The sequence below is a fragment of the Octopus bimaculoides genome, chromosome 3, assembly GCF_046866305.1.
Source record: "Octopus bimaculoides isolate indiv1 chromosome 3, ASM4686630v1, whole genome shotgun sequence".
Lineage (NCBI taxonomy): Eukaryota > Metazoa > Mollusca > Cephalopoda > Octopoda > Octopodidae > Octopus > Octopus bimaculoides.
In genome coordinates this window covers 32527207-32550134 of record NC_142930.1, presented here as the reverse complement: position 1 = coordinate 32550134, position 22928 = coordinate 32527207, and the positions used below count along the sequence as shown (strand labels likewise).

Genomic DNA, 22928 nt, shown 5'->3' with positions numbered 1-22928 from the left:
GATTATTTTTATATATATGAAAGAAAAAACATTACAAGTAAATTAACATTAACTTTAATGGAATAAAAACGTCATCAAAGAACTGAAACTGTAACTTAAACAAGTTAGAACTTCAAAAGAAATGGAATACATCAGACAGAATTGTGTATCTTGAATTGTTCAGTTAATGTTACTCAATTAATCTCTAATGTAGATAAAGCCCTCGAGTTACAAATCCTTTTCCCATCTTGTTCCTCCCTCTCCCCTACAAATCTGGAGCATGTGAGCCACATCGAAAGAAAACAAAATTTGTTTATCTGACATATGTACTATAAAAGAAAAGTAAATTGCTCGACTTTCTGAAATCAGGGATATATCTATCAATAGACAATTTTATTGACTTTGAGGAAAAGGGGAAAATATATGAAGGGAAAAAGCCACAACCAGGAAGCAAAACTTGGTCACACACAACTTAAAAGTATGCTTACCTTCTGCTGTATACAACTTACTAGCAGTTTAAAGTTTTGAAAGTTGTAGTTTAGGATGCAATTATACAAAACTCATTTTGTCATTTAGCAGTTTTTCCTTTTTTTTTTTTTTTTCATCTTTTTGGTAGGAGAAGTTAAAGAAAACCTATACTACCATGAAACTTAAAACTTAAGGAATTTGAATTTCAAGGTCATTATTTGTAGGTCAAGCTAATAATGATTAGAATTAGTAAAGGTGAAATTTAGTTGGTTAGAAGCTTTAAGCAGTGACTTTTGAGCAGTCACCATTCATAGAAATTAAAATAAAAGTTTTAAACATTAAGCTAAAAGCATTTTCTTAAAAGCAATTTATCCATGCAACTCAGATTTAGTTGGAAAGCAAGCCAATCTGCACATTGTGTGCATTTATATTTAATACTTGCTGATTATAATTGAATTTATATAAGTATATCTATGTTCATTTGTTTTTACAGCCGTTTTTTCTATGCTAGCATAGATTAGATAAATAGATATTGTTGAAGCATTGTTTTTTTTTCTTTTTTACAGCCAGATGCTCTTCCTGCTACTACCTCTTCAAAAACACAGAGCTAATGAGTGACTTGTTGACAAAGAAATGGCAACCATAGCACAATGTTTGTGAAATTCATTTCATAGTCACTGAGTTGCAGTTAGTATTCTCCATTGTGAGATTATATATTAATTCCAGGTAATATGATGATGTAAAATAATAGGTACACATCATAGTGGTCAAATCAGTTTCATGCTTAAACTCAAACACTTTAAAAGCAACTTAAAATATCAGGATGCATCATCATCATTATTTAACATCTGCTTTCCATGCTGGCATGGGTTGGACGGATTGACTGAAACTGGTCAGCTGGAGGGCTACACCAGGTTCTAATCTGATTTGGCATGGTTTCTACGGCTGGATGCCCTTCCTAACGCTAACCACTCCAAGAGTATAATGGGTGCTTTTTATGTGCCAAAACTACGATTTCACTTTGCTTGATGGGTCTTCTCAAGCACGACATCTCACCAAAGGTTTCGATCATTTATTGTCTCCATGAGGCCCAATGTCCGAAAAGTGCTTTTTATGTGCCACTGGCATGGGTGCCAATTACATGGCACCAGAATTGCCTCTGTGAGGCCCAGGCATTATATCAATCAAGGTGGTACATATATAATAGAATAAAAAGATAGAAGGCAAACAGGTATCAGTTCAGATTAAGACATATTTATACAACAAAAAGGGAGAAACAAATGCCTCAAAAGTTTAAATGTCAAAAGATCAGTAAAAGTTCCATTCAGTAATGTTCACAGTGATTGTGACATACTGGTATACTTCTAGAATAGTTATATTCATCTCCTGAGTCCCAATGCACTTTCTCTCTGCAAATGGAATAGAGCACCACTAAAATACTGGTTGCAGAAAGCTTGCAGAGAACTAAACCAAATTACATAACTATTCTTGAAACAGCTGTAAGGACAATTTGCACACCTCACTACCTCTCGTTCATTTTTAAGGTTTTACCTGTTTTGATCTGCCTTTACCTATTGTGCAATATCAATACTACAGCCTTATCTTATAATTATTCTGGAAGTATACCAGCAAAGGTCACAACCATTGTGAACATTCCTGGGTGGAACTTTTACTGACCTCTTGTGATTTAAACTCCTTAAAGCATACTTTTCTCCCTGTGTTATACAAATATACAAATGTCATAACATGAACTGATACCTGTTGTTTACCTGTCTATCATTTTATTCTATTACACATACACACACACACACACACACACACACACACACACACACACACATATAAGGCACAGATATGATTATCAGTCCACTTCAAAACCAGAGTTTCAGGTTCCATCACACTGCATAGCATAACAGAATTCTTTGCTAATAACCAAAGCCTTGCAAGTGAAATATGACAAATGGAAACTGTATAAAAGCTTTTCATGTGTGTATGCTTGTTATGTTGCACCAACATGGGTGCTTCTAACATGGCACCAGCATTGGAGATTTTATGCGGCACCAGCACTCATAAGCCTGCAAGACCAGGACCTCTAGACTAACAGAGGGACATGATTGTATGTATAGATGGCCATGTTCTAAGCATGCACAGCAAATCACCAGATACCTCAGTCCTTATATATAAATAAAATCATTTTTTTTTCTGTGCTTGTATAGGTCAAATGGACTGAATGATTAATCAAACAATCGATTAGTGAACTGGTAAAATAGCTAATTGACATAAAAAAAAAAATGAAATAGAACCATTTTGTGTGTTATTGACATAATGACCTTCCCAAGATATGACAAAACACACAAGTCCACATCAAGAATCTTGCAAACCAAATACAAAAACTGTACCACACACACAGTGGGCTTCTTTCAGTTTCTGTCTACCAAATCCACTCTCCAGGCTTTGGTTAACCCAAGGCTATAAGAAAAGACATTTACCCATGACGCCATGCAGTAAGTCTGAACCCTAAACCACATGATTAGGAAAAGAACTTCTCGACCACACAGATATGTCTGCACCTGTATATATTGTGGATACTGAAAAATTCAATGTCATGCTGTAGTTTTGTCCCTGACAGGGAAACTAGGAATTTCGTAATGCCTATAATAAAACACTACTCTACAAATGTATTGAGTACTCTGTCTTCATGGATGCAGTACCTAGTACAGTGTGTGTATAATAGTTTTGAGAATGTACAAAAGTCTAATTCATTTTGATAGCAATTACTAAGCTAACACTATAGTAGGATCAGTTTCATATAGATGCAAACAAGAGTGATGAAAGTTACCACAATGTTAAAGCAATGGAAAAACAGATTTATTAATTTCTTTTATTCCATTTCGGGATTAAGATTTAATAAAGCCAAACTATTGAATAAATCTGTTTTTTCAATTTCTTCACTATTGTAGCCAAGTTCATTTGTTTCTTTTTTTACCTTTGTTACTATAAAATCTTACCAGTTTTAGCAGTTAGGGAGAGAGATTTTTTAAAAAATTGTTAAATTTACCCATCAGAATCGTGTCTCTGTCTGCTTCTGTCTGTTAGTCGTACAGTGCTGAAGAAACAAAATAGATGTAACAATAATACCTAATACAACAAACAAAAATAGAGAACCAACTTATTTATAAAAAAAAAAAATTATAAAAAAAACTGAGGCACCTTCAGAGTTAATAAGCTGAATTGTTCTGATTGGAATTTTCTAACAACTATTTACGATAAGAAGAATAAATTTTATTTCTAATAAGAAGTCACAAGTTGGTGAGATATACAGCAGAAACTAACATTAAGGCAACTTGCCTGAGGAAGACATGCTCAAACACATACCTTATTCACAACCCAATTTTGTATTGACATATACCTTCACTAGCCCCTCTGCTCTATTTCAATGAATATCCTAAATCCTAATATATTCATTACCCTACTCATTTCTGTAAAAACCAGTGAATTCAATCACCATTAAGCTAGCAGTTCTTTACTCCATCTCCAAACTAGCATTCTCCTGTCTTTCAATACTTTTTTTTCTTTTAACATTGATTGCATACTAACCTCAATTAAATCCACTTTATGTTGTCCCCTCTCCTGCTACAATAGTATACAAATTTGAGAATCCTCTGTATGAAATCTTAAAAAAACTGCACTGAATCCAAGCAAATATATTTCTCCATCCCCTACATTTAAAAATGAGTCCATAACTTATTGGATTTTGGGAATACTTCTTATACTTGTGACAATGTTTCTAATAAATTGCACTGTTTCAAAGAATCTTTGGGAGGAGAAAAAAATATCAAGAATTTGTGAGGTTTTAGTAAAATAAAATTCTTTCTCATTAAGTTGGTGTTTGAAACAAAACGGAAAGGTTCTTAAGATGGAAGGTTTTAATTTCAATATAAACACTTTAAAAGTAAAAGTTTTGTATTATAAAGTAGAGATAGGCTGATATCGAAAGAGTTAAAGACATATATCTAAGGCAAATCAGTATGTCTAAGTTTGTTTCTCTTCTTCAAGGCAAGATTTCAACTCAGCATTGCAAACTTGTTCATTCTACACTGTTCAGACTACTTACAGCTTTAACTATTTAAAATACCTATTTAAAGTGAGATAGAATTGGTTATGAAACAGTTCAGCATACAAAACTCTACTACTACAGCCTTTTGTGATTATCTTCTTCCAGCTTTGTTGCACAGTGGTAGCTGAGCATAACACTGAAGGAATATCTTACAGTCCACATGCAGTATATTCCAACTTTTAAATAAGTAGACTGAAATGATTCCTCACTGTCTGCTCCAAGACCACATGTGGAATTGTAAGCAATATTGTGAACTAACAAAACAAACTTTTACATTTTTGCAGCTGATTGCAGCAGTAAATTTGTTTCTATGTAATACTTGCTACAGCTAACTGAATTTGACTTTTGAGAGTTAAAAGCCTTTGTTACAGGCACAACGCAGTAGCAAATGATGAACCATCAACAACTTGGTTGGTTACTCTGTACTTTCATTTGGCCAACTAGTGTCAGAAGACCCATAACTTGTTAGAACTGCCTATTCTCTTTCAACTAATAAAGAAATATGTGAAAGGGGATCCAAAATAAATTCTTAAAGTGAACCTCATTTCCCAATCTCTGATTTACATAAAATCTATAGTAACAAAAAAGACTCAGTAAAAGAAATATTCCATCAGTTTTGTCTTTTTGGTAAGTGCGTGTATGTTGAAATAAGTTTTTCAAAAACTAGGTACTTACCTTTTAGCTAAGGGTATTGTATTTTTCCAATTGTTGAAGCTCCCTGACAAGCAGACTTCTTTTGCTGCTCCCTCCCATCTGAAAACTGTTGGCAAACATTTTTCCACCAGTGTTGGACTATGTGTAACTGTATTTGACCGTGGACGCTGATATGTATCAAGTGGCAGATCTCGACTAGGTCTTGATGTCTACAAAAAAAAAAAAAGAACAACATATACAAATAAACAGCTTTTTTTTCATTTAACAATGTATATAACAATGTACATACAAACCTACAACAGTACTTATATTTTGTCTCATAGTTATGAAACAGTTTGTTGCGAGATAGAAAGCTAATTTTTGTATAGCAGGAATAGAAGCACTTGAACTGACTCAATGTATAACAAGATATACCACTGAGTTTGTGATTCAGATACAATTCCCAATTTATAAATATCATATAATCCTTCCAGTTCCAATTATCAGCCCTAACAGCTCTATCAGACCAACTTATGCATAACATACGTAAGCCCGATCAAACCATCCAACCCATGCCAACATAGACGTTAAATGATGATGACAATGAATGACACTATTACATCTAACACTCTTAGATATTGTACTAAAGATGCTCAATCCATCATTCAACAACTATACTCCTTTTATAATGCCTCTTCTTGTGCACGATTTCAAGTGGGATAACTGTGTGAAGTTAATGCTTCATTTGAATTGCTTTCAACTTTCAGAATTCAAGCTGAAAATTAACCAAATAATTGTCCCTATTCTTGAAATTTTAAATGGCCTAAAGGAAAAACTAAAACTCTCAGAATAACAGGTAAGTACAGAAGGGTGAATACAAACTAACTACCATTATTCTTGCCAAAGAATTCACGTATCAATAATTAACAGAACAAGTTTGAAACTTGAATTATTTAACCATTTTTTCATGGAGAGGAAGAAAGATCATTTTCAAGGCTCCTGAGATAGGTGGAGTGATGGGATAGAAGAGACCACAACAAATAGAGATCTAGTCTGCATGCTTGCAACAAAGTATATTCCATCAAAGGTCCAAGTGGTGGTGTGAAACCAATGTCTACCACCCAAGAATAGGCACAGTTCATCCACCCAATCAGATTCTGTTTACTCACAAAGCTTTAGTTATTCTAGCCCTTTCATTAAAAAATGCTCACCCAAGGTACTGTACAGTGGAAACAAATTTGGTACCATGTGACCACAAAGCAAATTTAACTATACAACCATAAATATCACCAAAAAAAAGTAGTAAACCTCATACACTAGTGATTCACTAAGAAGTAGAGAAAATGTTTATAGCAATTTTATAGCAACTCTGCCAAATGGATCAGCAGTCTAAGCTAATAAAAAGACTTAGTTATAGGGCTCCAACTGCTATAGTATTAAGTGCACTTATTGCATGATACCTATTTACAATAATAGTTTGGTATCTTTATGGACACAAGACAAAACAATTGACAAGATGTCAACTACTTAACTAATAGTCTAATAACCCATCAAATTGATCCACTGTACACAATGCACAGGTAATAATGAGAACCATAGTATTTAACTAAAATATTTGTTAATTCCCCCACACTACATTTCAAAGCTAAATAGACAGATTTCTGAAATCAATAAACCTTGTAGTTCAGATTATACAGCCCAATAAAAAAAAATAAACAATCTGCAGTATAAATGAAGTTACTACTTAGTATATCATCATTATCATTACTATTTCAAAGTCTGTAACTCAATGCTTGTATATATTGTATGACTCAATAATATGATCCACTTAATTCATCTGTTTCAGGTTAACATGAAAAGTTTTCATAAAATCTGCAGATTTATGGTCAGCAAATTTACAATATGAACTATGAAATGGAAAGATTGTTACCAGCTGCTCCACTAAAATTGGGGACAAGAAAGAAGAGTTTTGCCTACAGAAACAATATAACCTTCGCCCTATCAAGAATATCAGTATTGTCAGCACTAAAGATGGTACATTATCTACTTAGTTATTTTCTACTAAAATTATACATAGCAATGGAAAGGAGAAGGTTAACTAAACTATTAAATCCATAATGAACAAGATCAGATATCTGCTGTTCTTTGATATCTATGTGACTATGAGAATTTAAGTTACATACTTCAATAATACACAATAAAAAATTAAAATAATAATGAGGATAATGATTTCTTTATTAACCACAAGGGTTTACATGAAGAAAAACATTATGGACAGCACAAGACAAAACAAAAAAAGTGTTTGTGTGTATGTGTGGAGTTGTGAGGGTTTTGTGTGTAAACAAGAATAAAATTTGAAAAAAAAACATGTAATCCTCAATAGGGAGAAGACATTCGAGGATTGCTCATGGAAAAACCCCATAAAAACCATGGGTTTTGGAGCAGATGATAATAACAATGTTGGTGATTTCTTTAATGATAATAAAAGGTGCAATCATGGCTTTCTGGATGCAAAGTTCATTTCATAACAATGTGATTCCAGGTTCAGTCTCATTGTATAGCACTTTAGATAAATGTCTTCTACTGTAACCTTGGGCTGCCCAATGCCTTGTGAGTGGAACTGTTATATGGAAACTGAAAAAAAGCCTGTCATATATATATCATCATTTAACATCCATTTTTCCATGCTGGATTGGTTTGGACAGTTTGTCCAGTGCTAGCAAGCAGTTGAGCTGCATCAGGTTCTAGTCTGATTTGGCTTGGTTCCTATAACTAAATGCCCTTCCTAACACCAACCACTTTACAGAGTGTGCTGGGTGTCCTTATTATATGGCACCAGTACAAGTGCTCTTTCTACATGATGCAAGTGCTCTTACTACGTGATGCAAGTGCTCATTTATGTGACACTGGTGCAAGTGCTTTTTGCATGGAACCGACGCAAGTGCTTTTTTGGCGCGGAACCAGTGCAAGTGATTTTTCATGTGGCACCAATAGACATCACACATGTGTTCATTTCACATATCCTCATTAACACTACTTGAGTAGAGTGCTTCTGTTTACACTCTCAGGAAAGCAATAAGTACTGTGGTTTTGGCTTTCAATGTGTGAGAACCAGTGAAATGGAAATAACTTACTTGGAAAACAAGGGTTAGCAACAGGAAGAGCATCAAAGCGTAGAAAATCTGCCTCAACAAGTTTCATCTAATCCATGCCAGCATGGAAAAATAGGAGAAAACTTGTAGCATGCTTCTCTCTCTATCTCTGTCATATATACATGAGTGCGGACATAGCGGATAACAGCTAGTCTTCGGCTGCATCTTTGGACGTTTCATCTGCAGGGAAGGTGATGGCCTTAGTTTTGGGGATGCAAAAGGCATCATGTTTATTGACTATCTTTAAAAGGGCCATACCATCAATGAAGAGTACTATGCCAGCTTGCTAAAGCAGTTATGAAAGGCTATCAAGATCAAACACCCAGGAAAACTGATGAAAGCGGTCTTGTTTCATCAGAACAATGCTCCAACAGACAAGTCCTTCATTTCAATGGTTGCCGTGCATGACCGTGGTTTTGAACTGGTCGATGACCTTCCTTATTCTCCTGATTTGGCCCCACTTGACTATTATCTGTCTCCCAAGAATAAAAAAACACTTGGTTGGGAACCAGTATTGTTGTGATGATGATATATCTGCTGCTGATGACTTTTTTGACCAACAGGAACGAAGTTTCTTCACCACCAAGATCCAAGCACTGCAACACCAATGGAAGAAGTGTGTGGTCCACAAGGGGACTATGTTGAAAAATAAACCTCATTTGGTCACATTCCCTGAGAGTATTTTGGTCAGCCTATGAACTTTGCTGCTGACCCTTGTAAGATGCTTTAAAATTTTTTTAACTTGTCCTAGACAGTGGCAAAGAAAGAATTTTATTCTTAGTTTGCCCACCTAATGAAGATAGGACATAAAATTTCAATAATATTTAGGGAGTGGGTGATATTTGCCAGTTTGAAAATCACTACATTAGAGGGTTGTGGTATTGTATTAAATAACCAAACCACTTCATTTCCTATCTTATGACAATTGACAGGAGTGCTTTATGATTCACAGTAACTCAATATGGCTTATATCAACATGTAAGTAATAGGACAACAAAAGAAAGTAATTCAGATTTTTAAAACACAAGAAAACAAAATAATCACCAGGTGCAAAATTCAAAATAACTAGGTTGAAGCTTTCTGCTCATGCTATTTATAAATAAGAAAAATGAAAAAGAGTAGCCACAAAACTATCAGAGATACAAATGTAGTGAACATAACTTTTTTAGAGCTTTGAACACTAAGGGACAGGAAAAAACTTTAAAACTTTGATAGCAACAATAAAAAAAAAACCTATCACAACAATAAAAAAATAAAAGTTTTCATGTAGTCTATATAGCTAATGATAAATTTGAACTTTAACAGGTAAATGGGAGTAGTTGTGGTAAAACATTTTTTTCCAGAGGATGTAGTTCTAGGGAAGAAAGATTAAATAGTACTTAGTATAGGATCTAGGATTAGTGAGTTACTGATGAAATGGTGAAAAAATGAGATAAAAGCAACATGTGCATTTTCGAAGTAATGGTGATACATTGTTGGGAAATTGAAACAGAGACTGAGACTGTTGTGATGATCTAACCCTTTTAGTACCATCATCATCGTTTAACGTCCGCTTTCCATGCTAGCATGGGTTGGACGATTTGACTGAGGACTGGTGCAACCGGATGGCTACACCAGGCTCCAATCTAACTTGGCAGAGTTTCTACAGCTGGATGCCCTTCCTAACGCCAACCACTCAGAGAGTGTAGTGGGTGCTTTTACGTGTCACCCGCACGAAAACGGCCACGCTCGAAATGGTGTCTTTTATGTGCCACCCGCAAAAGAGCCAGTCCAGGGGCACTGGCAACGATCTCGCTCGAAAACCCTACAAGGCCAGTCAGGTGGTACTGGCAACGGTCACGCTCAGGATGGTACATCTTATGTGCCACCCGCACAAGAGCCAGTCCAGGGGCACTGGCAACAATCTCACTTGGCTTGCCGGGTTTTCTCATGCACAGCACATTTCCAAAGGTCTCGGTCAGTAGTCATCGCCTCGGTGAGGCCCAATGTTCGAAGGTCTTGCCTCACCACCTCAGCCCAGGTCTTCCTGGGCCTACCTCTTCCACGGGTTCCCTCAACTGTTAGGGAGTGGCACTTTTTCATGCAGCTATCCTCATTCATTCTCACCACATGTCCAAACCAGCGCAACCATATAGCTACTAAAATACACTGCCTTTGTTTCAATTAATTATGAAAATATGAAGAATTTAGTAAAGTAACACTTTATTAAGCTAGTGTGGAGGCGCAATGGCCCAGTAGTTAGGGCAGCAGACTCGTGGTCATAGGATCGCGGTTTCGATTCCCAGACCGGGTGTTGTGAGTGTTTATTGAGCAAAAACACCTAAAGCTCCAAGAGGCTCTGGTAGGGGGGATGGCGGCGAACCCTGCTGTACACTTCCACCACAACTTTCTCTCACTCTTTCTTCCTGTTTCTGTTGTGCCTGTAATTCAAAGGGTCAGCCTTTTGTCACACTGTGTCATGCTGAATCTCCCCGAGAACTACGTTAAGGGTACACGTGTCTGTGGAGTGCTCAGCCACTTGCACATTAATTTCACAAGCAGGCTGTTCCGTTGATTGGATTAACTGAAACCCTCAACGTCGTAACCAACAGAGTGCCAATCAATAAGCTAGTATTTGGAATAGAATTTAACAATTTTGATGATTTTAATTCAGATAATTTTAAAACAGGAATGTTGCATCGTATTAAAAGAGAGGAGAGAGTCAGACAATTTGAGAGGATTGCTGAGTGAAGGTTTGCTCATCAAATAATCTTATGTGGATGTACTTTGTGGTGTATGATGGGCTCACAAACTCCAATGTATGAGAAGCACTTTAATGTATGGTGTAACTATTTTCAAGTTGAAAAACTGCTGAAACATGTTTAAGGAGTATGATGAGTGTGCAATCTGAATTATCTGTGGGGGCTAAAGAGAAATGAATTTAATCCATTGGATATACAATGCTAACTTGCATGAAAAGCAAACAGGTAAAGAGGCTGAGCATAACAAGATTAGCTAATGAATGCAGGAGAGAACGTTGTACTGGTATGGGTAAGTGAGGCAAGCACTAGCCACTTAAAAAAAAAAAAGAAAAGCACCAAGCACTAAGTAATAGAAAACTATGGAGGAAGGCTAAAGAAAATAATTCAAAAGCAATATATAGAAAACCTGTACAGTTCATGCTATTCACCTCTTACTCTTTTACTTGTTTCAGTCATTTGACTGCAGCCATGCTGGAGCACCGCCTTTAGTTGAGCAAATCAACCCCGGGACTTATTCTTTGTAAGCTTGGTACTTATTCTATCATCTCTTTTGCCAAACTGCTAAGTTACGGGGATATAAACACACCAGCATCGGTTGTGAAGCATTGATGGGGGAACAAACACAGACACACAAACATATATATATATATATATATATATATTTATATACATATATACGACGGGCTTCTTTCAGTTTCCGTCTACAAAATCCACTCACAAGGCTTTGGTCGGTCCAAGGCTATAGTACAAGACACTTGCCCAGGATGCCACGTAGTAGGACTGAACCTAGAACCATGTCACAGTAACCCTATATGGCTACTTACTACACAGCCACTACTGTGCATATCATAGAAAAATATGTTAAAATGGTGAAACATTTTGTAACTCAAAAAAGGAAAGCTACATTTTGCAATAGAATCTTGTAAAATGAATGTAATCTATATATATAAAAATGAGAATGTGTGTCTGTCTGTGTGTGTGTGTGTGTGTGTGTGTGTGTGTGTGTTTCCCTAAAACTCGAGAACTACACAACCAATTTCTTTCAAATTTTACACATGTCTTACTTAGGGTTCCAGTTGTGTTTTAGTCAAAAAAAAATTTTTAATTCTTGCAGAGTTCGAGCCTACGGCAACATAATATCTCCACTATTTAAGTATTACGTGTCAAAAGTGAAACAAAAACACTCATGTCAAATACTTTCACTTTAAAAATGAAACTATTCCACTAATTGAAACAATCACATTTCGATACTGTAATGACAGATACTTTCACTTTAATGAGAGAGAGAAAGAGAGAGAGAAAGAGAGAGAGAGAGAGAGAGAGTGAGAGAGAGAGAGAGAAAGAGAGAGGGATGTATATCTATACATATACATGTATATGTACACGTATATGTATAGATATACATATAGATAATATAGATCTATATGCATACATGTATATGTATACATATGTGTAGATGTATATATATAGGTGTACATCTAATATGTACATATATATAAATGCATACAGATATCTATACATATATACACCCATACACACACATTAGTCATTTGTTTTCTTATCCAAAACTACGTCAAAAGTATTGAATGGATCTTTAAGAACTTTGGAAATTATATTCTATGCATAATGGCCATAACCCCCATGAAAATTCATATATTTTTGATGTTGATGAAATTTTAACCATACAGATTACACACAAATAAAGTAATATTTCTAAAATTTTTTCTTCTTAGAAGTTACAAAGACCCCTTCATGGGGACTTCACACCCACAATTTAGTCATTTTTCCTAAGCAAAGACGAAAACAGTTGTACCATTGGTAGCTATAGGGTCACCCGAACATAACAGATGAGCATTATTTGTAATTCAACGGTACAACAGTGTAAGACTATCCTTTCAGATATACTTACATTGTGATTTCTGCAATGTGGTGCATAAATTGTCAAGTAAATGAGACTCATCTTTGCCTCCACTGATTCACTTGCAAAGTGATGAGTAAAATTATTTCGTTGCAGACCTCCTTTGAGTCTTTTTATTACCACTGCGACACATATAGTCCCCAGTTGGTAACATTGATTTCAAGGCCTTCCCAGATGAGTGACTGGTTGTTCGAAGACATTTATTGATTGTAAATATTTTCTGCCCAGTTACCTATCGGTAGAGTGGTCATTTGCAAACTCCAGAGGCAACACTTTCATTTCCCTTTACTCCAAACGTCACACATTGTTGTTTCTATTGAGTCGTGCCCTTCCAATTGCTATAGATCCATAATGCATCTTAAAGCTGTACCTGTCACCTGTATGGTGAGGAATCCTACATTGGGGAGTAGTAACGACTAGGCTACGGTAGCTGACTGATTATCGTGATCATTCGTCTTTTGCTTTCCTGTAGCTTTGCTCTCTTTTACAAACCCAGTGAACATACATATATTTCCTATTTTAAAGAAATTCAAACAATACATAATAGACACAAGTTAAAAAGATTCCCAACAATTAAACTTCTCTGGTTGACATTAATACACCCATCACCAATAGGGGCCTTAACTCCCACATTTTTCAGCTCCATGAGCTCCATTTTTCAGGAGCAAAATTCTTTTAAGGTCCATGTAGTGTCTTAGGCCAAACAATTTTTTAACTTCCTGCATAGTTCGAGCCCACAGCAATATCTTATCTCCTCCACTATTTCAGTATTATGTGTCAAAAGTGAAACAATAACATGTCGCTACTGTAATTTCAAATATTTTCACTTTAATATTTTCAATTTCATACTGAAACTATTAAAGTGAGACTATACTCTCACATATATACAGGCATACTATAAAACCCAAGTAAAAACATTCCCAACAATTCAACTTCTCTGGTTGACATTAACACCCCCACCCCCAATAGGGGCCTTCATTCCCACATTTTAGAGCTCCATGAGCTCCATTTTGCAGGAGCAAAATCTTTTTTACAGGTTCCAGAAGACTGAAATTTTGGAATATGCGCATAAAGATCAATAGTATGGGATACATGTCTCATGATTAGAATTTTTTTAGGGTGTGTAAAGAGGGAAAGAACCCTCATGTGCAATTTTGATGAAATTCGAATCATATGTATTCCAGTTCCTTACAGAAAATATAACAGAAAAGTCTCATTTTTCAATTGCATGTAACATGGGCAACGCCAGGTATCTCTGCTAGTTATACAATAAAGATCACCAAAGACAAAAACTGGTTAAATTAGGAACTTTTAAACTGCAAACTGCCAGATGGGGAAGGGGGTAAGCTAGAGGTTGTAGATAGCTTCCGTTATCTACGTGACTAAGTTAGTAGCAGAGTTGGATGCTTCAATAGCGTAGCTGGGAGAATAAGATTAAGCTGGGCAAAGTTCAGAGGGCTCCTACTTCTTCTGTCAACAAAGGGTCTCTCTCTCAGAGTGAAAGGCAGATAGTTTGATGCTTGTGTGCAAACAGCTATGCTACACAGCAGTGAAACATGGGCTGTGACAGCCAAGAACATGCGTAGGCTTGAAACAAATGAAGCTAGTATGCTTTGCTGGATGTGCAATGTCAGTGTGCAAGTTCAACAGAGTGTAAGCATCTTGAGAGAAAAGTTGGGTATAAGAGGCATCAGATGTGGTATACAAGAGAGACAACTGTGCTGGTATGGTCATGTGATGTGTATGGACAAGGGCAGTTGTGTAAAGAAATGCTGATCTGTAACTGTGGAGGGAACCTGTGGTAGAGGTAGACCCAGGAAGACATGGGACAAGGTGGTTGAAGCATAATCTTCAAACTTTGGGTCTCACAGAAGCAATGATTAGTGGCCAAGAACTTTGGCGATGTGCTGTGCTTGAGAAGACCCACCAAACCAAGTTAAATTGTAGTGGTAGCTGATGCTGGTGTCATGTAACTGGTACCCATGCCAGTGGCATACAAAAAACATGCTGGACCTCATGGAAGAAATGACTGAGACCTTAGGCATTATGCCGTGCTTGAGAAGAAGACTCATCAAGCCAAGTAAAATCAGTCATGGTAGATACCAGTGTCATGCAAATGGCACTTGTGCTGGTGGCACATAAAAGTACCCATTACACTCTCAGAGTGATTGGCATTAGGAAGAACATCCAGCCATAGAAACCATACCAAATCAGACTGGAACCTGGTGCAGCCCTCCAGCTTGCCAGCCCTAATCAAACCATCCAGCTCATGCCAGCATGGACAACAGATGCTAAATGATGATAATAAAACTTAGAGCAAGTAAAGTTCTGAAACAAACAACTGTTTCATTAGGTCTTTCACAACATCCATGACAGATGTAAAGTTGCATAATATTTGCAGTTTTATACATAAGAATGACACTTCAGACTTGCATCAAAAGGTTCATTCTTGGATTTACCAGTGTTGGGATCTACTGGATTTCCTACACCACCAGAATTTCAATCTTCCTTGAGACTAATTCAAGAGTGGAGAGAGCCACAACCTTGGGTTGAGTACCAGTTACAAAACATTGGCATCAGCCACAGCTACAATCTCAGCTGGCTCAAAGTTCGAAGAGTGCTTTTTACGTGTCAGTTATGCAGTGCTGGCATCAACCACAACCATAATATATATATATATATATAGAGAGAGAGAGAGAGGGGGGGGTGACCCCACTTCAGTTATGAATAACCATGGGATTGCATCTAGAAAGTTACCCTGCGAGGCACATTGTACCTAAGATGGAAGTCATTAAATTTTTTTGTATTAATAAATTGTGAAAAGAGCAGATAAATTATGATAGACACCTTTCTTAAATTTTGATTAATATTTTGAACAACTAATATATTTTTAGTTAATCTATATTTACACTGATAAATATTTTTAGTGATTATTCAACCAAGAAATCAAAAGAAGTGTAACTATTAAAGTGTTATCTCAAGGCTAACAAAACTTTAAAAACAGAGAGGTGATAACTGAGAACAAAAAAATTTAATTACTAGAGAAATTATGGTCACTCCCATCAATTTTAAAGTACGAGTGTTTGGAGGAGAGGATTTAAAGAGAAAAAAATTGAGAAAAAGACAAAAAAAGAAGCTGCATCTATGAATGATGGATATGTGAGTGTTATTTAAGTAGATTTTGCAGTGAAGTCACAATGGGGACACTAATGATTTTGATTTTGTCTAGGATTGGGCAAATGTGTCTTGATTGCAGGATATAATTCTTTTACTATTCTGTGTCTTCAACTCAAATTGTTTTGATGTATCATGACACATTTTACACCATGATGATCAGTCTAGGCAATGACTTCCCCAAGATGTCAAATTAGGCTGTAGAGACTTTAGTGATTGCCTCAACTTATCCTTATACCTAATGATGGGCCTCACTGACAGCAGTATCCCACTACTTGTTGGCCAGACAAAAAAATTTCCAGAATGCAGTCATCTTTCATTCAAACATGTTCTACCCATCTGCACCAAATTCTTAACAGCATGCTTTTGATACTAAAGATATCACTAAAGAAATTCTGATGGCATAAATGATAGCAAGATGGATGATATACTTTGCAAGCCTGTGCGTCATAGTTTAGAATTCAGAATCCTTCGGTAAAGTGGAGGACATGAGCACTATATATGAGAGAGAGATTGCACAAAATAAGGGAAATGATCACTTTTTATTTAACTATTTTTTCTATTGGCAATATGACAGATTCAAAATTGTTCTAGTCTCAATATATGTGCTCATATTAAGGCAGTGAGCTGGCAGAATCATTAGCATACTGGGTAAAATGTTCAGTGGCATTTTGCCCAGCTTTATGTTCTGAGTTCAAATTCCACTAAGGTCAACTTTGCCTTTCATTCTTTTGAGGTCAATAAAATATATACCAGTTGTGCACTGAGGTTGATGTAATTGACTCACCCACTTCCCAAAAATTTCTTTTTTGCAAATATTTATATTTAAATAAGTTCAACTGCATCTTCATCAGGCCTATCTAATTTCCAAAGTGTACAAACTGTTGGAGCACAGATGGTTGAAGCTTCAGTCACAAAACTGTTGAATTATTTAATGCCCCAAGAACTACAGTGTCTAATATAATGTTGGCATTCCAAAACCAAGGTAAAAACAGCTCTGGCAACTGTAATTCTGGATGGAAAGCAAAGCACACAGACAAAAAAATAATGAAATATATGGTGTCTAAAAATCATTTAACTACAGTAGTAAAAGTGACAGAGTTAAACCACTACACTGCCAACCTGTCTCAACCAAAACCATTCATTGTGAGCTTCATAAAGTTGAATACCATAGGAGGGCTGCAATTGCTAAACCTCTCCTACTTCCATCAATATTGACAAGTAGAAAAAATTATATCTAAACTAACTTATGTGGTTAATGGCTCAATGGAACACTGTCATCATCTCTGATGAATTCTCATTCATTTTCTTTTTCCTTACTTTGGGGAAAGTTTGTCTGGAGACAGCCCTAACAACCCCTCAACCCCAACTGTTTGGCACCTACTATGAAGCATGGAGTTGTCTCTGTGATGATTTGGGCAGCCATATCACAATATTCCTTTGGTCCTTTTGTCGTTCTATATGGCAGAGTTAGCACCAAAGATTATCAGAGTATTTTGGCAATCATGTATAAACTTTGTTCTTAGATGATAGCACAATCTTCTATGATGATGTACCAAATTACATGACTAATGTTATTCAGAATTAGTACAAAGAGCACAAAAGTGAAACAGACCACTTAGATTGGCCCCAACAATCACTAGACCTGACAATACGTTTATGGTGCATTTTGGAGCAGTAAGTGAAGAGCTGCCTTCCTTCACTATCATCATTGAAAGAGTTAATGCAGGTTTGACTTGAAGAGTGGCTCAAAATTAATCCTAACAACCTTTCAGAATCTGCACGAATCAATTGGACCACACAAAAGCTGTGTGTGATGCCGAAGGTGGATGAATTTCATACTAAACAATAAAACTTCCATTTAACAAAGCGTTTCCATTATTTTGTCCGACTCCTGTAAGTTTAGAATCATGAAGGCTCTAACTACAATCAAAAGTACTTTTACTACAAATAGGTTCAACTATTTTGTTACATTATATAGGATTCATTAAATATACGTTTAAATAACTCTTCTTAATGTATTTTTCTCTTAAATTAGAATTTTGGACAAAATAAAGAAATCCCTCGAACTGTATGTCCAAGCAAAAAAATAAATAATAAATTTGATTAAAGCCATAAAGGCGCAAAACCGAAAACTAAACCATGAGTCAATTTGAAACAATGGTTTAAAATGAACAGATGATAAATTTCTTTTGAGGCTTAAACTCTGCTCAAGCATCATTTGAAAGTGATATTCTTGTACACATTCTATCATGTATAAAATGTTTCAATGCAGAAAGAATTAAAGGGTTAGCAAAAACTGACTGTATAAATGAACAACCAGATTGGATTAACCAAATCTTAGATCCAGTTTAAAATCTCTTAAAGCCAAATCATTTCAGTTATGACAGTCATACAAGTATGACTACCACAATATCTTGTTTTCCTTGTAAATTTGTAACTGTTTTAACATTCATTTCTGAATTGAAATCTCATGAGGGGCAACTTCGTGATAAAGTAGCAGCAATGTACTACTACGTTAAAAATTTGACTATAATACATCTTGTCTACAAAATTGTTCATGTACCTAGTCAAAAAGAAATCAATATTTATCACTTGAACAAGATAAATGAAGCACAAAGCGAGTATTGATTTTAAACCATTACTGATGTGTTGTGGGTCCGTGCATTGTTACGGTAATTAAATTATGAAGATCGCCAAAATTTAAAATCAACAATAATATGTGAACCGATATTTGACATGCAAACTTGACTGAAATTTGGGTGTTTGTTTAAAAAGCTGAACTTAAGAAGCAAAGAAAAAAATGCAACGAATGAAAGAGTTGCAACATTTATTTTTCTCCTCGATTTGATATTTACGAGATATTACTAAAAATTGCACGAGGAAGAGGGCCGGACAAGCCTAATTAAGTGATAGTTAATAAAATAAAGGTGAACTGAGAAGTATTTTATTGAGGACATAAAAAAAAAACAACTGCATTTAAGCTGACTTTGTATTTCTCATCAGTTACATATGTTTATAAGGGCATGCACGACAGTCTCATTACTCTCCACCTCTTCGAATCTAATCTGAACCTTTCCCCCCTTTATTTATTAATTTTTTTTTACGGAATCCCACGTTTTAGGCTATGGAGATTCCGATTCTGAAAAAAAATTTTTTGAAAAATTTCAATCGCCCCCCCCCCCACCAAGCAGGCTATTTACATGCTAGAAATAACAGCCAAATCTCACAAAACTAGTGTTAGGTTTACCCTGTGGATCTATATAAAACCCAGGGGGGGGGGGGGATCGAAATTTTGAAATTGAGATTTTTGAAATTTTTTTTTCAGAATCGGAATCTCCATAGCCTAAAACGTGGGATTCCGTAAAAAAAGAAAATAAAACACGGGGGGAAAGGTTCAGATTACATATAGTCCATCTGGACCCAATTTAAAACTAATTTACGTCTCTAATATTTTTATGAAATGCATAGCTATCACAACTTCTGATTGCACTCTATAATTCAAAGACAATTATATCGATACAAAGGAATTTTATGGCCTCACACTCACACATTCATTGAAAACTTGACCGAGAAAATGTTGACGCCAAATAAATAATGATTTAGTTTTGTTGTTTTCCTGTAAATTTACAACAGACAGTGGGCTGTGTGCGTGTGCTGATACGGGAACACGACAACGTTTGTTTACAATAAACAGACATTCCAGTGAAACTACTCATAATATAGACGGGAGACATTTCATATTAAAATTTATTAAAGAAAAGAATAAATAAAAATCTAGCAGTATAAACAAAAACTATCATCACACAGGAAGAAACATTAAAAATATACAAACACACGCAATCTATATATATTATATATATATACATTATATACATACACACACGCACGTAGACACACTTTTGGGCTAAATATATATCAAGAGAGGAAACAAGTATTAAGACAAAAGAATAAGTGTCGAAACAATTATAGTTACGCATAATGTATATTGTACAAAAAGGTAATAAACACGCATTACACACACACATTATATATAAAAACAGGTACACAGATAAACAAGCATACATATATACTATAAATTTATAAAGTTAATATATTGTATTTGTACTTGTATCTTGCATACGTCACAAACAGCCGCGATAAGAAGTAAATATTAAAATATGTTTTGTGGATAGTCAATGTGAATCATTAAGTTAAGATAAACAGGCAAGAGGCTGGGTAGACAAAACATGCCCACGCTTCTGCCACGCTGAAAAAGCAGGACAGGTGTAACGAGTCAAATTGTACACCTAAATAAATACACAAAGAAAAATACGAGTAATAATTATTCTCATTACTATACACAGAAATTTAAAATTTCAGCTTACCTTGAAGAGGCTTGGTGCGAAGTCATCTTCGAGAGAAATATCCCCTAGTCGGTTTGCTGTTATCGTAGGTCCGGCATCGTCCCCGGAATTGTGTCGTTTACCAGATGTTGTATTCCCCATCTTTATCTTCAAGTCAAGCACACTTATTTACTATCTTTCTCTCAATTCTCCCCCAAAATAAATTATATTAAGATAAAATTGCCACTAACTGAAGTAGTCACTGCTGGCTATAAACAGAATTAAAATTCAAAGAAAAAAAAAAACATGAAAAAATCAAGTCCGTGTTTGGAAGGAGTCAGCTGACCTGACTATCGAAATAGTAAAATAGACATTCTATTTATGTAAGTCATTACACTATTACAAAGTTTTGTTAATATTTCCTATGTAATATGGTCAATTCGTATTACAAGATTAGCTAATAGGTGCAAGAAGCCATATACAATGTCTGTTTTGAATGCGCTTGAATATCTATATTCCATAGACAAGAACTTAGCACCTGAAATGTTGGTTTTATGATTACCTCTTTTCTTTTTTATTCTACCCCCCTTTAACTTCAAGACTTAAACAACAAATACTGGCAGATACGATAATGCAATCAATCAACCAGCATCATTAAAACAAGTTAGTATGCTTGGATCAATCAATCTTAATTTCAATTTAAGACTGAAGAAATGCAATAAAAATCCAAAACGATATGTGTTCAGGGGTATTTACCAGAGAAACGAATAACTTAAAACATTAAAGGAAACGTTACTTTTTCAATGACTTCAACTATCTGCAAAGAGAAGGAAAGAAGGTGACCTTCAGGAACAACAAACAGTAAGCCACTTGTCAGATGGCATCTGCATATCCAAGTTGGTCCCGCACGCACACGCAGGCCAAACCAGTCTTGTCCAAAGCTGGACTAAAATAGTGCTAGAGTTACCTTTCTTTAGAAGCATGGTGTCGTCCTTTATCATTAACTATATATAATAAGTTTTCGTCATGTTTAATATATATACATAAGTTATTTTTGATTAGGACTTATTTGACATTTGCATTGTGTAAATATTGTTCTTAACAAAAATATTGCTTTCGTAAATTTATTAACAGTTGAGAGTTACGAGATTAACCCTCAGCTGAAACGGTCTGTTGACGATTGGTTTTAAATATATACGGATGCTCCTTAGTGCCATAATTGCTTGTCTAACTTAAACTTGTAAGTAAGGGTTTATCAAACTGTGTTCCGCATCAGCTGTCATTGTTTCTTTGAGTGATTTGGGAGAAATAAACTTATGATGTGTATCAAAACTTGTGTTTTGATTATATATTTCTAATGAAATATTGTCTATGCAAGATTTTTTGTATTCGTTTATTCTAATTAATGATTTGATAAATAATGAAAACACAGTTCGCCACAAAAGATTCGAAATAATGGTTAAAAACTTAAAACTCCATCCCTATCGCATTTCATTGCTATCTAAGGTTTTGCCAACAACTGTTCGGGCAAGACAATTTCATACAAAGGATATTTTTAACAAAGATCAACAAAACTGCGGAGATAAAACAGTTTATGGAAACAGAAAAATCATGCTACACTGCTTTGCATTAATCTATACATACATTTATTTAATGAAAAGTAGTGAAAATATGTTAAATAAAAATAGTGCAAATATGTTTTTAGCTGAACTATTTTAAAAGAATCTTTGGCTATTTATATACTTCTGCGGTTCAATTTGATATCTTATGAACAGAGTACTATCCTGGAGTTGCCAGATTCAGTTTCTGCCATACCAAAGTTGATAAATAGATAGATAGACAGAATTGCCTTTGTGCGGTGCTGTCGGGTCACGTATTACATGAACACCCCAGTAACCTTCGATGAAATAAACAAAATAAAGGCACAAAGGACATGAATTTTTAAAAATTTGCTCTATAATACTAAGTAATGAAAAATTCTCGTTACTGTCCGAAACATGTTTAAGATTATTAATGAACTGGTAGTAGTTACTGTCCAGCTTTCCATTAAGAAACTCGAACTTTATGCAGAATTATGGTAAACTATATTTATAAGTAAACATGATATGTTTTTTTTTAATTATTCAAGGCGCGAAATTGAAAGATTTGGTCAAGAATTTATTTATACATTGTGAAAGTATATATACTCCCTACCACCACATATCATATATAATTGAATTCACTTTTTTTTCTTTCTTGTTTATCTCATTTCAAATTATACGATATCGTATGAGCTCAAAAAATATAGGAATCAGCAAATGAAATGTCTCAGTTTGGACCAAACCAGCCCCCAAAACATCATCCACCATCACCAGCAACAATACTAGCAGCCCCAACTCTATCAGTAACAACAGCGACAACAGCAGCAACAACAACAACTGC

The 22928-nt window shown here is 35.3% G+C and overlaps 1 protein-coding gene across 3 annotated transcripts in view; it reads right to left on the bottom strand.

Moving 5' to 3' along the window:
* The window catches only part of LOC106872364 (5'-AMP-activated protein kinase subunit beta-2), a 37537-nt gene extending 15874 nt beyond the window's left edge, over positions 1–21663 (bottom strand). For 2 of the 3 annotated variants that reach the window (XM_014919332.3, XM_014919331.3), the window contains exons 1-3: positions 20550–21663; positions 5240–5427; positions 3506–3553 (exon numbers count right to left, since the gene is read on the bottom strand). In XM_014919332.3, the coding sequence (XP_014774818.1) occupies positions 3506–3553; positions 5240–5427; positions 20550–20669 (356 nt within the window). In that variant the 5' untranslated portion in view covers positions 20670–21663. The remainder of the gene's footprint in view (positions 1–3505; positions 3554–5239; positions 5428–20549) is intronic. The other variant, XM_014919333.3, reaches the window with a different exon arrangement.
* Positions 21664–22928: the final 1265 nt, after the last annotated feature.